The sequence below is a fragment of the Coptis chinensis genome, chromosome 2 (genome assembly GCF_015680905.1).
Source record: "Coptis chinensis isolate HL-2020 chromosome 2, ASM1568090v1, whole genome shotgun sequence".
Taxonomy (NCBI): Eukaryota; Viridiplantae; Streptophyta; class Magnoliopsida; order Ranunculales; family Ranunculaceae; genus Coptis; species Coptis chinensis.
Window position 1 is genome coordinate 16,842,428 of NC_141457.1, and position 14,784 is coordinate 16,857,211.

The 14,784-nt window shown below is 35.1% G+C and overlaps 1 protein-coding gene and 1 pseudogene across 2 annotated transcripts; one reads left to right on the forward strand and one right to left on the reverse strand.

Moving 5' to 3' along the window:
- Window positions 1-3,210: 3,210 nt before the first annotated feature.
- LOC147515145 (CBS domain-containing protein CBSCBSPB5-like) lies at window positions 3,211-9,210 on the reverse strand. Of its 2 annotated transcripts, XM_086586219.1 has the most exons (15): window positions 9,083-9,210; window positions 8,864-8,997; window positions 8,605-8,773; window positions 8,380-8,512; window positions 8,132-8,302; window positions 7,876-7,954; window positions 7,642-7,755; window positions 7,433-7,499; window positions 6,753-6,858; window positions 6,583-6,641; window positions 4,949-5,058; window positions 4,736-4,866; window positions 4,284-4,369; window positions 4,102-4,191; window positions 3,211-3,935 (listed from the first exon to the last, which is right to left on the reverse strand). In XM_086586219.1, the coding sequence occupies exons 2-15, from the start codon at window positions 8,986-8,988 to the stop codon at window positions 3,765-3,767; spliced, it is 1,611 nt and encodes a 536-aa protein (XP_086442345.1). In that variant the 5' UTR covers window positions 8,989-8,997; window positions 9,083-9,210; the 3' UTR covers window positions 3,211-3,764. The 2 variants fall into 2 exon arrangements, with proteins under 2 accessions (XP_086442345.1, XP_086442339.1); XM_086586213.1 differs by having other exon boundaries at window positions 8,864-9,179.
- A 1,893-nt stretch (window positions 9,211-11,103) lies between these two features.
- On the forward strand, window positions 11,104-13,513 carry LOC147515146 (pyruvate kinase, cytosolic isozyme-like; annotated as a pseudogene).
- The last annotated feature ends 1,271 nt before the right edge of the window (window positions 13,514-14,784 follow it).

The following is a 14,784-nucleotide window of genomic DNA, read 5'->3' on the forward strand; positions in this document are numbered from 1 at the left end:
CAAATAGGTTCACCTATAATACTAGAGAGGAAGTCAATACCATTTTTTGTCCAGAGTTGTTTTGGCAAATCAATCTTTACCCAAATAGGTAGGGCTTTGATTCCATTTCTACATTGTTCAACTGCTCGTGACCAAAGTCTTACTACAAATATTCTTCCTCCCATAAATAAAGGTCCATGCTCAAGAACCATTTTTGCATCATCTTCATTCATATACTTGAAATAAAAGAGATCTCTATCTGCTATCATGTTGAAGTCTCCTTTAAGTTTCCATTGCTTCTTAACAGCTTCCTTGACAAAAGGATAAGACAACCTTTTTTTCACAAAGTAACCCACAATATACTCCTTCCATATTTCAGTATCCTCTTCTAGCAAATCTTTAGGAATCTCAGCAATACCATTTTTTAAAATGGGATAAACTTTTGTAAGATTAGGTTGAATTCTAGAGTTCTTACTTTTGTTAAAAAGAGAACTCCATGATTGCAAGCTCACTTGATTTGGGGCTGGAGAAGCTCGATCTACTAACACAACCTCAGACGGTGGAGAAATTTGTGGCTGGGGGTCGTCCCCTCCTTCCATATTTCTTTAAGCCACTAGTCAATGCCTTTCAGTCACCGAAGATCATCAGTCAAAGTTGCCTAAAAAGGCAACATTCCCTCCAAGATCTACTTTCGAACCAAAAGAAGGTTAAAAAAAGATAAAAGTAGTAAAAAGACTAAAGTACCTTTGCCCTAACAATCGCTCACGCTCGAACCATTTTTTTTTTTTTTTTTTTTTTTTTGCTTTTTGTTTTTTTATTTTTATTTTTTAAGTGGAAATTTTATTGATACTGATAACGAATTTTACAAATAATTAGGACAAGCTTGCAACAAGATTAGGTTGAATTCTAGAGTTCTTACTTTTGTTAAAAAGATAACTCCATGATTGCAAGCTCACTTGATTTGGGTATGGAGAAGCTCGATCTACTAACACAACCTCAGAAGGTAGAGAAATTTGTGGCTGGCGTCCCCTCCTTCCATGTTTCTTTAAGCCACTAGTAAACGCTTTTCAATCACTGGAGATCATCTGTCAAAGTTGCCTAAAAAGGCAAAGTTTCCTCCAAGATCTACTTTCGAACCAAAAGAAGGTTAAAAGAAGATAAAAGTAGTAAAAAGACTAAAGTACCCTTGCCCTAACAATCGCTCACACTCGAACCATTTTTATTTTTATTTTTTTTTTATATTTTTGGTTTATCTTGCATAGAAAGAAGATGCCCATTTAGGCTAAGTCCAATGGCTCCATATTCATGCAAAAGTGGAGTCCAAACAGGCGGATTTGACTCTCTATCTATATATATAGAGAGACTAATATTGATGAATAGAGAGTGCGCTCTGCACGAGTTGAATTGGCGCCAAATGAAAAGAGTGCATTCTGCGCCAGTTGAATTGGCGCCAAATGAAGAAAGTGTGTTCTGCGCCAGTTTAATTGGCACCAAATGAACAAACCAAATTGTTTAAACTTTAAAGTGTTTGACTTGGTCCAAGTGTATAAAGTGTCTGTTCCAAACCAATTTTTTTTTTCCAGTTTTGCAGATACAAAGTTTGGACCATTCGACTCAACCTTAGGGAGAGGAGAGAGTTAGAAAACTAGAAAAGTGGAGAGAAAAAAAAAATCTTAATCACTTTAATGAAATATGTAACCGGTGCCAAGTTCTTTATTCGCTATGTTTGGAGGTATCATTGAGCTACCCTCGCCAGCATTTCTCCTTTATATAATTGCAATCATAGTACAAAATATTGCGATATATCGCGATATATATCGAGATTTCAACAAATGATAAGTAAATATTGCGATATGCTTAGAGATATTTACAACTGCAAATATCGGCGATATTTCGGTGATATTATCAATATTTTAAGATATATTGCGATATTTGTAGATATTTGATGATATTTTGTATATGTAACAATTTTATTTAATTTTTACCATTATATTTCAAATAAATATAAATTATATATTATGATATATCAAGAAATATCCATAATATCCACGATATTTGCATATAAAACAATGTCAAATATCCCCAAAGAGGGGGATATATCCACAATACATATCCATAAATCAGGGATCGATATTTTGCCATATCTTGATATTTTGTACTATGATTGCAATAACATTTTAAGCTTCTCATATTGATTATTGATTATTATCAATGTAACATTATTAAAACAGAGAGTAACTCTCAAGAACATAAGGGACTAAAAAATCACTCTCAACACCACTGTTTTTTTTTTTAATTACTCTCAAAACCACTTTTTTTTAAACACTCACAAGAACCGGATAGATTTTAAGACAAGTATACCTTTGGCGTGAAATAAAAAACGGCTCGGGTGGTAAAAAGTCAAGTTTACCCATGCCGCGAAGTAAAAAAATGACTCAGCCCAACCAAAACGGCCCGACGTATCTAGTATGTTCGTACCTCAACATGATATGAGCAATCTTTGTTCATACCACAATATAATGTACTGTTAGTGATAACATATATTGGAGTATTTGTTCATACTTATTTCGGGTATGAACAATTACTGTTCATACCTCAACATGAGTTGTGAACAATTATACATCAATATAATGTATGATCAATAAGAAGACATATTGGAGTATCATACACATATTGCAATTATAATATATGAACAATAAGAACACTTATTGGAGTATGAAATACCTATTTAAAATACAAACAATCACTCTTCATACCTCAACAATAATGTATAATTAGTAAAAACACTTATTGGGGTATGAACAATCACTATACATTCATACCACAACATAATATATGATCTATAAAATACTTATTGGAGTATGAACAATCATTGTTTATACATTAACATAATGTATGAGATATGTTCGTCTATTTGGGGTATGAACAATCAATGTTCATATTTCAGCATGAGGTATGAACAATAACAAAATAATGGAAAGGGTAAAAACGGAAAATATTTATTTCAAAATCTAGATATTTGTCCTTCCGGATTATTTTCACCTGAAAATTGTCCTTGTGAGTGATGTCTCCTATAGAGTGATTTTGACCCGAAATTGTCATTTGGACCAATTTCTTGTTATTAATGTGTTTGGAAACTAGGATTTTAAGATGGAATTCATAATATATTTCCAATAATTATGAGTCACTCTATTTGGCAACCTTTTCTGCACTAGAATAGAAACCCCAAAATCAAGGAACTGTATGTTGAGATTTTTATATATTCCGGAATTTTAACTACTTAAAAATGCAAGTTTTGGAATTATATTTTCAATTCCAATTCCAAAAGAAAATTTCCTAACAGATCCCAACAGAAACTAAGTTTGAAAACTTGGCAAAATACACGGGCATTCATCCCCAAAAGAATAAGAATACATATAGGTCCCCATCAAAAGAAGAACAGTAACGCTCGACCGTGTCATCAAAGTAAATGTAATCTGTAACATGATCACATTGGAACTGTCTATTGTATACTTTTAAATGACAAGGGACATGGAATATTCGTGCTCTTTTTTATGTATGGCTAACATTGGACAGAGTTGGATAATTTCGCATTTCTCTGCCCACCCAATCCCAGTTTGACATGTTCTTTTCCTTTTCTTTTTTATCCCCGCCTTGGTCAAGTTCATACACCTGAAGTTTGTATAGCTGAATATTAAATCCATTGGAACTTGCAGCCTCTTCCTCCAAGTTAACTTCGGCTTCAGCAATTTTTTAAGATATCCAAAACATCTGAAACCAAATCACTAGCTATATCTTCTCAAATAAGCCAAAACACCAAGCCCCGCAACAAGTGCAGCTCCAGCAGCAACCGAACTATAAGCTGTTGCCCATGCATCTTTATGTGCATAATCCAAGCTTCCAGTGCCCCTCCTACGACCTCCTGTTCCCGAATAATCTAAATGCAGCCTTAGACCCTGTTAAAGCAGTCATTCAATGTCAGAGTTTGTCAGACTAAAATCTGGCAGCCTGTGAAGATCTTTCCTGGGCTTTCTTAGATAATGATCATTGCTGGAGTACAAATATTGCAAAAAGATATGCTTACAATATTTAAACATCGTTAAAAAAAAACTTCTAACACACCTTCATGCCAACTTGTCTGGCATGGTCTACAGCTGCCGCAAGGTCACCATCTGATGCAAGTACTACTTTATCATGGTCTTCATCCTCATACTACAAAACATGATTACAAAATAGCAAATGAATGGCCTTAAACAAAATAAAGTTAAGCAATTACTACAAGGGAAAAAGACAAACGAATCTACCAGAATATGAGGCAGTTGGTTCCGATCGATGTCATCCCCCATCCTCTGAAGAATGGAAGTAATAAGGTCGGTCAAGCTCCGGGTATCTGAACTCAGTATCCAAAGAAAAAATATTATCACCTCATCAATCTAGAAAAGTCGATAGTAATCAGCTAATGGGGAAATCAAAGATACCCATCACCAGGATCCATTTAACATGACATAATTCTACAAGAAGGATCTCCTGGCCCAAAGTCTCAATATATTTACACTTCCGAAAGAGTAATTCCACCAGCCAGTTAAAGCTAGTACCAAAAGGAACACAGGATAATCAACTGGTAGGTTTCTCAGTGGAAAGCAATATAAAGAGGGTATCTCCCACATTCTGGGTCACATAAACCGGTATTCAATTAAGTCAGGCATCAGATGGACAGATTTTATTTTCTCATGCAACAAAATCTTTAGGGCCATACCACAGTTGAATCTGTGCAGCCTTCCCTTTTTATCTTCAATTTTGAAGGCAAATGTATAAGGAAGGATGGAAGATGGATAACTAGATGATCTCCCTGGATCTGTCCCATCAGAAGCTTTCATAGATACCTCACTGAAAGACAATTAGTAGCATGTAAGAAGGAAGTCTACACAAATAAAAATGTTTTTGGAAATAATAATGTGAAATGTACAACCTCCGTGTGTCGTCATCATCACTCAAAGGTCCTAAAGTCATAGCAGAATCCCAAAACTTTTGCATCATCGTACTTGTTGCCTCATTTCCAACTCCAGCACTATTTCCAACCTAGTTCATGAAAAACAATCATTAGTTCAAATTAAAGGTCCCTTTTAATAAGAGAAACTTTGACAATCTCAGGAGAAAAGGAGAAAGAGTTCTATAGGTTTTGAAAAATCAAGAGCTAAACACCAATAAATCAAGAGTACCATATTGTTATAATCAGACATCAACTGCATAACATGAAAAGTTGAACATTGACAGAAGAAAATTTGTAACCACATAAGCAGGCACCATTCTGTTAAATGTACTATGGATACTATTACAAAAGAGCAACTGAGAAATACAAGAAAGAACCTAAAATATTTGTTAGATGTATCTATTAGGACAAAACTGAGCATAATGCACAAATGAATTGGGAGTATATGTGTACAACTGCTCAAAGTGTACAAATAAACCATGAAAAATAAAGAGCAAAAACCTGTTAAAAAGTACTAAGATATTGCAAGACGTTCAAGCTGAGTTTGATACTAAACTTGCAAAAGTAAACTTGATAATTCTACAGAGATTTTAGCTCAACTTGCACAAGTTAGAGTCATATCGACATTCTATCTTTCAACTCTCTATTTTTAGGAGTTCAAACTTATCATGTATCTGTTGATGTGTTGGAACTGATAAAAAAGTAGGAGATTAGAGGAACAAGCCAGACTTATCATCTCTCCAAACTAACCTGATCGACTAATATTTGTTTGGATTACAGCAAGGAAAGTGAAGACAACTACTGGAATTTCCAACTTGTGATTTACCCTCAGACACTCTAAATTTAATGAAATGGGAGAACAAGTTACATCTCAAGCGCATACACTCATCAAACTTTGGAACATATGCTCCAAACATAACTACCTTATGTACTACCAACCTTTGGAGTGTCTTCAATTCAATTGAATTTTATCCAATTTTATCCCACGCTATAGCTTCTGATAACCGAGTGCTTTCAATTCTACTGCGACCACCATAACTCAAATTATTTTTGGGCCTCCTCTCATTCATTTATAACAGTCAAAACCGACATTTTATCTTTGTTCAGGATGAGCAGTGAGAAGTTAGATACCTAAAAGCTAAGACCAGTTTTAAACACTGTAGATGCCAGCAGCATTGTTCTTGACAGCAAGAGCCTGCTGGTTTTCTGCAAGCTTAACTTTTCCGCTGACATCCCAAGTCTCCAAGTTTCTAGGCCCACAGGCTCACCTTTTCAGCAAATCCGGCCCCCAATGTCCTTGAAATTTCTGTGTTTCTGGAATTAGATTGTGGTACATTCAAATATTGTAACACTGATGAGCTCATTTTCACCTTTAACCTTCAGTCATTCAGCGGTATTTTCATAGGCACAAAAATAGAATCATATGACACCTCAATCAAAGCCAAGAATATAATACCATAAGCAAAATCATTACTTCTTACTCCTTCGAGACACAGTACAGACAAAAGATTTCACACCATTTGAACTTCAAAGTATAAAGTGAAAGGCACAATAAATAATTAAATATAAAGGATAAAATGACACCGTGATAAAAAAAAAAAAAAAAAACGTACCGTTGCAACAGCAGCATGGGTAATATGAATTACATCAATAACAGAAACAACAGTTCCATCTGAGAAAAAATAATGAAGATCCTTTCTTGTCAGAATTAACAGCAAGAAGAAAATTTACTGTAGCTTGCTTATTTAACTCTAAGGTTTTCCTTTTCATGTGAGGTAGATACCTCTGTCCACAACAGGAAGGTGTAAGAATTTTCCATCATGCATGGTATGCAAAGCATCAACAATTGGTGTATCAACTGTTGCACATTCTGGATTTGGAGTCATGACCTGGACATCAGGACCAATAGTTCTTTAAAGATCACAATGTGTTCCGACTTTTTCATCACAAAAACATAAAAAATGCACTACATAATAACAGACAACAACTTGTAGCAAGAAATGAGAAAAGAAAAATATAACAATAGAAGGTTACACTAGTGACCGTACTTCATTTGGTTCATTTTACAGATATAGAATCCATATGCAAGTGAATAGTAAAGGTGAGATGAAACTATGTTTGATCCGTGCCCTCTCAACCTGCCATGTGTCACACCTCTTCTCATATTTTTCCATTATTTTCTCAATTGTTGAACTTAAGTCAAAATGTTGACCTTGAGTTAATAAAAAAATCAAATATAATTTTTTTCCATTATCTTCCATAAAAATTGTTTGATGTGAATTGTTTTCATACATTTCAAAGAAAATAGATCAGGATAAACTGATAAACCTACATCAATTCTGTAAAACACGAGCAACAATCGTGACTGTCAACTATTACTTGTTTTATCAGCATTGAATAACTCACAAGATCCAATTGCAATATGGTACACAAAAATTAAAAATTGCATAAAACAATCCATACCTTCTCTACAAGAGTAGACTCCGGAGTAAGATTTTGGGCTATGACCCGCATCAGAATATCCTTTGAGCTATTTCAAAATTGTGAAATAGTCATCTAATTGAGAACTACTTCCAAGGATTACAAACTTTAATAGCAAGAATATTGCAATAGAAATCTTCTTCTGGAAAAGACGATATCAGTTACAAGAATCTAGTTTAGAAGATACTCACGTTAATATTCCCTGTGGCTTATTCTCGACTGTAACAACTGCGGAGCTTGTTCGATATTCAAGCATCTTTTTGGCTGTAGTTAAGACAGTATCAGTAGGCGAGACTGTTACCATCCTGAAAATTGCCATGTTTGAGTCAATCAAAGAGATTTAAGTCTTGGGAACTTTGTAAGACTCGTACTAGAAGGATGAATGGGAAATATTAAAAATATATATATATAGGGATATTACCTACTTTGAATTTTCTGGAATAATAGTCGACAAAGAAGGCCTGAACATCCGCTCTCGGAGAGTCTCAATGAAAGTATTAGGACCTGCACAGCCGACATGATACAGACATATATCAGATCTATGTTTCTTGATAGCACCATTTAAAATAACAGAAGCTTCAAAGTTAAATACCCGTAATAAAAATTAGTCCATGACAAGCAAAAAAAGGAAGAACAAAAAAAACTGTAACATATATATACATAGTGTAACACTAGACCAACCAGATACTGAAGTTCCCCAATGTTTTTCGACCCCTTCAACAGCTGCTGCAATTGCTTTTCCCTTTTCAGCTGCCCTTTCCATACGTGCTATGGCATCATAGAGACACTTTGCTATATCAAGTAATGCAATAACTTCTCCATTCTCCACAACAGGCAAATGTCTGAATTTTCCTGCACACATTAAGTATTATTTTGTAACTCCTCGGGGTACAAAAAAGCAACTAATTGTTTAAACAGAAAATGCGAACCTTGCACCATCTTTTGCAGGGCTTCCACAGCAAGTGTGTCTGAAAGAACAAATACTGGATTCCTTGTCATCACTTTGGAAACAGGTGTATCCTCGAGATTTAATTCACGAGCTATAACTCTTGTGGCAATGTCCTTCAATCACCAAAAAAAACAAAAAAATAAACAATACAATAATACATCAAGAAAAACACACACACAACAACAAAAAAGATTCCGATATAAACCTTGTCAGTAAGTATTCCACAAAGTAAAGCATTTGAGTCAGTCAACAACAAAGCATCAACTCTACGAGCCGCCATGCGACGACATGCTTCATGGACAGTTGTATTATCAGGTATTGTCAAAGCCTTTGATAGTCGCAACCGTTTTACCGTCCTCTCCCCAGTTACAACGCTGTTATAAAAAATAAAAAAAAAATCAAGAAAACATAAATAAATCATTAAAACAATAATTAGGAAAACAGATTAGAGAAAGAAAGATTACGAGGCGCGTGATGACATGGAAGATCTTCGGGTAATTTTATCTTCGTTATTAATTTTCTTTCCCATTGATGATGAACTAGTTAGAGTCAAACTCTTTCGTGAAGAACCTCCTCCTCCTCCATTCATTTCTTCCTACTAAATATGAATCACTCAATCCAATTAAATTAAATTAAATTGATGAATGAAAGAAGGAAAGATTTTTCAAGAAATGAAGGAGTACCGGAATTTTGACGAGGGAAGGCTAAATGAAGGTTTGACCAAAAAAATATATGAATGGTGACTAAAAATTTGAACATATGACAAATGACAACGAATGTGATATTTTTTTTTGGAGGGTCAAAACTAATGACAGAAAGAAAAAGAATAATTCCTATTTTTAAAAAGGGAAGGATAAAATATTATGCTTTTCTTTACATTTTCCAAATTAGCCTTTGAGATTTTGTTAGTATAACTATTGATTATTTAGTAGAAGTAATGCCTAGCTCAAGCAAATTTTCAACTCAACCAACCTCTTTCGATATCAAAGTATACTATATAGAACGTGTTAAATATCCGTGTTTTCATTTCTCTCGAGTTAAATTGTATTCTTTAAACTCAGGGATTCTCTTAGCTTAAAATATAAGCTTCCCCTCCTCACCCTTTTAGCGTGGCACAAATTCATTGACACAAAATGGAACGTATAACTAATCGGCTATCTAACAGGACTAATAAAGATTTTCACATAGAAGTTTTTGAACTCTATATAGACCAACCTCTGCCTCTTAACAGTTGTTTCCATGACTTAACAAGGCATAATTCCTTCATCTAGTGGTAGGGTGAGAATATGTGAGATACATTCCTGTGTATGTGTGTATGAAAACTCTAACAAATCATATATGATGCTTTACAGAGGTTTCTGAATACAAATACTGAGTAAGGAGTAGATATTAAGAAAATGCCAATTTCCTGGTCATCTAAATAGCACGACTTGTATAGCAAGAATTTCCAAATCAAATCATATCACCTACTTATATAGCATAGAAACTGGCAGTGCGCAGATACAAAGACTGCATTATTAAACAGCTGGATCATTAAGTTCTGAAGAATTTCACCGTGGTGAATCTGCTAGTCTACCAATTTAGAAATCAAAATCCTTTGAGCTAGTCAGTGTGCTCATTCTTATAGTTCATAGACAGCGCAGGAGATCACACGATGAATATCATTAATCAATTGGGTATTCCATTCCACCCGATACCATACATTTCACCAATTAACTTGAAAGCGCTATATGGATATACAGACACAGCATACAGTATTTAGATATACAAACGGATACATTCTTCGTTGGATCTGGAATGTATGAACTAAATATCCGTCTTTTCATTTCTCTCTAGTTAAATTGATTATTTGGACATGTAACATTTTTTTTAATAAAACCACATCTAGAACTATCAGCCTCCCTCTTTCTCTTTTGACACCCCAAGTTTTTGCTTTCTTTAATTGTAGTGATCACAGAACTAGTAATCCGGCTATTAGCTTCCAGCACACGATTCACATTCACCCTTATTTCCCTCCAATCAATTAACTGTGTCTTAGGAAGACTTAATGTTGCTTCCACTGTTCCTGCTTCTTTAGAAACCATTTTGTCATTGTCGAGCGCACAAAAGGATGCCCAAGTAGCATATCAAAACTCCACCTGGGTTCTTCACTATACAAAATCTTGTGCGTCGGATGAAAGAGTTGTTGGAATTTCTGGAAGTTCATCACTGTAACCAATGTAACGTAATATACCAGAGAACTGAGAGTCTTCGCCACCACAAGTCCAAGCATGTTCTCCAATCAACATCTCAAGAACTGAAATCCCAAAAGCCCAAATGTCAGAATGTGGCTCAAACTCATTATATCTAACCGATTCTGGTGCCATGTTGTACGCAGTCCCCGATACACCTACTCCATTCTGATTCGGCTCAACCCTTTTTCCCAACCTTCTTATCAAACCCGAAATCTGCCATTTTAGGTATTGCGTCAAAGGAAGATGAATTCGTTGAAGACTGCACAAAGAGGATATTATCTGGCTTTATATCACAGTGCACATTATAACACACCGTGTTTTTATTTAATATTTTTCTAATACAATAAATAATAAAAATAATAAAAATAATAATAAGATATAAAATAAAAATAAAAGAATAAATATTAGAAATAGATAAGGTAAAGAGAATAAACTCCATTCCCTATTTTTCGGGGGTTTTGAAAAAAAAAATGAGTTTACATAGGACTTTACATGGGAGTTTTAAGAGAGAGAAGGAGTTTTACACAAAGTGGAAAAGAAAAAAAAGAGATGATTATTGGGATTGCTTTTTGACGATTGTTGCGTGGCGTTTTTCGTTCTTAAGTTTATATTCATTTACGTCGCTCGTAAACACGACAGAGGTGAGTGGATTTTTATTTTTATTTTTCTTTGATATATATTCGCTTCTACGATCTATTATCGTAATTATTAATGTCTTGTGGTTTGACAAAAGATTGGTTAGAACGGATGATGCAAGTGTTGTTTGATATGGTGTCAAGGTTAACAATTAAAATATAATGGGTAATTTCCACGTTGGTTTCCTGTTGGATAATTTTGTATGTATTAATACACTTATTTTGTGCCTGTTGGATTTCTCCTCTTAAATTTTGTTAAGGTTTGGTTACTTATATTAACTAGGAATATTTGAGAAGAAGATGAAATGAAAAAGGGTGACCTGAAAAACTACACTGCGCAGTCAGAAGTTTCTTACTAGATGGAGGTCAAATTATTTTTGGATTGACTTCATATTTAATCTGTAGTTTTATAAGACATTGTAGTCTAACATATTAAAACTTTAGACAGATCCAACGGTTGGATTTCTGTCGAGGCGCGCATAAGCGTGACAGGTCGTAGTGTTTCTACACCAGAAAAACTGCAGTGCGCAGTCTTTTGTTTCTGCTTAGATGGTGACCTTTCCGTACTCGGATTTGTATAAAATTTAATCCATAGTTGCCTGACACATTTTAGTCTTCCATATTATATTTTTAGATTTATCCAACGGCTTGATATATGTCGAGGCTTCCATTAGTAGGACTGGTCGTAGTAGAAACTACACTAGAAAACTGATGGGCGCAGTCCTTTGTTTCTGCTTAGATGGAGGTCAACCTATTATCGGATTGACCTCAAATTTAAATTCGTAGATTCTTGATATCCAGTTAAATGACATATACAAATTGTAGGCAAATCCAATGGTGGGTTGTCTGTAAAGGCACGGATTAACAAGGTTGTTAGAATTAGCTAAAGTTTAAAATGGATATAGTTGGGTGGTTACGTGATGGCATTAGATGGTCAGTGGCTATTATACTTTCGATATATTTTTACTATTGTGGAAATATTGGTGTGGAATGAAAAGATATCTATATGTTTTCTTTTATCGTGATTATTAAAATATTTGGAGAATTGGTTAAGAACTACGAATGCTTGATTCCAATCTTAAAAGATTTGGATACGTAGGTAGCTTTGAACAAAAGTGCAGCCACTATATATATATATATATATATATATATATATATATATATATACAGCCCCGCTCTTAGACGGACGTCCGTTTACGGATTTTACTTAAAAACTGAAATTTCGAAATATAATCTCGCGAAGGGTTTTTCGAAATATAATTTCACGAAGGGTTTTGAAGCCGGATTCTCAAAACTCTCTCACTCACTCCCTCTCTCCTATTCTCTCTCCAAACATAGTCATCTTAAAATTCCACCTTTTACCTATTTTGTGTCATTTACCTGATGATTATGAACTCTCATCACAAAATTTTGATAGTGCTTAAACTATTGTTTTTTTATTTTTCCAGATTGAAAACCAAGAAGGGGTAGCTAATTGTGATGATATAATTGCAAATTCTGACGCTTTTATGGTAGCACGAGGTGACCTGGGTATGGAAATCCCAATTGAAAAGATATTTTTAGCACAAAAACAATGATCTATACGTGCAACATCCAAGGGAAACCGTTGTTACCGCAACTCAAATGTTAGAGTCAATGATCAAGTCCCTTCGCCAACACGAAAGCGTATAACCGATGTGGCGAATGCAGTTCTTGATGGCACGATCGTAATGCTTAGTGGGGAAACGGCTGCTAGAGCATATCCAGAGCTCACTGTTCGGACCATGGCCAGAATTTGCAAAGAAGCAGAGTCCGCATGAAATTATGGAGCAACCTTTAAACGGATTATGCAAACCGCACTGCCTATGAGCCCACTCGAGAGCCTAGCTTCTTCGTTGTGCGGACAGCCAACTCTGTCGGAGCTGCTCTAATTTTGGTATTGACAAGAGGTGGAAGTACTACCAAGATGGTTGCCAAGTATAGGCCATCTATGCCAATCCCGTCTGTGGTTGTACTTTCGGTTAAAACCGAGAACTTTGATTGGTTATGCAGTGATGAAGCACCGCTAGGCATAGTCTTATTGTTCGGGTCTAGTACCTATATTGAGCCTTGGTTCAGTAAAAGCTTCGATGCGAAGCAACAAAAGAAGCACTAGTATTTTCCCTTCGATATGCCAAGGAGAAAGGTTTTGCAAGGTGGGAGATTCAGTTGTGGCATTGCACCGGGTTGGGGCAACTCCGTGATTAAGATGTTGACAGTTAAGTGATCGACCGTGAGGTGTGTGTTTTTGGTAGGTACACCATAGACTATAGCTACCGATGTTTATTCTTGATGGCATGACTTGTGATCTTGTTTTCCCTTTATTTTCCTTTGGTTGTCTCGTGTTAGCTGATGTGAGAAATCTTGATTAAACTTACAGCAACACAATTTTGATTAAATAAAATAGTTCTCTATTTGCCATCGTTGTTAAAGAATTATGTAACGTTTGACTTGGTTCCTGTTGTATTGTATTGCCATCACTTGTTTCTTCTTTGAATTTTGTACTGGACTGGTGCAGCTTGTGAGGCTCATACTTTAGAAAAGAAAAAATGAATAGAAATGAATGAGGTCACAGGGTTTGGTCTTTCATACACTTCTTATCCTGATATCGCAATTTTACTTAGCTTTTGATCTCCATGAAAAATCGTGTGGACAGTACGTTGTGTATATTGATGTCAAAAAAATTGATATTGTATATCAATACAAGGGTAACTTAATATTGTATATTCGATATGAGCAACTTAATACTCATATTGCTTTGTGCCTTTGTTGCTTCTATGAACTATCTTGTCTAGTAGATATTTGATATCTTTCTGTTGTAATGGTAGTCCTCCACGTTAGAAATCAAGGGCAATTAGTACATGTACAGCCATGCTGAATTTCATTTAGAACTTTGTAAAGCTTCTCCCCGGGTCATGTTTATGTAATCTCATCATATCCATTGTTAGCCTCAAAATTACCTTCCAAAATGTCCACTAAGATGTGTCCCATATAGGTGAGTTGCGACAATTTTAAGGCTCTGAAAGGAGTCTCAGTAGGAGTTCTTTTATAAACCTTAAGATAAGTAGTTGTGCTATATTTGGAGTAGCCTCCTGTTACACTGTTAGACTTGGAAAATAAGTACAATTGTGGGTACTTTTTTTTTGGTTTTGTTTGGACTTTGGAATTGCATGAACATGTCAGCGTCAGCGTTCTATTTCAGTTCAACTAGTATAATGCATGTCAGCATGTGTTAACTGAAAATATTCATATTCATATAAGTTTTTGCATTTGGAACTCTGGTGTTTGAAGTTCTATTGCCCATATTCACCTTATTCAATATTGTTTACTATGTTTTTAGCTTATGAATTGAACTGATATAAGGTTTCTACAATGTAGCCTACCAAGTGTCAAAGCTAGAAAAGAAGATTGTAGATCATATTACTCAGTATTGCCTCTTTATTATTGTGCAAAACAACTATGAAGGCAAGGGGTTCTTGAGAAATGCCCTGAAATGTT

Excerpts from the sequence above, each read along its gene's own strand:
- LOC147515145 (XM_086586219.1), bottom strand. The coding sequence starts at position 8,988 with ATGAATGGAGGAGGAGGAGGTTCTTCACGAAAGAGTTTGACTCTAACT. Across the intron at positions 8,513-8,604 it reads GTGGAATACTTACTGACAAG|GACATTGCCACAAGAGTTAT; the intron begins GTTTATATCGGA and ends TGGTGATTGAAG. Across the intron at positions 7,756-7,875 it reads ATTATTCCAGAAAATTCAAA|GATGGTAACAGTCTCGCCTA; the intron begins GTAGGTAATATC and ends GGCAATTTTCAG.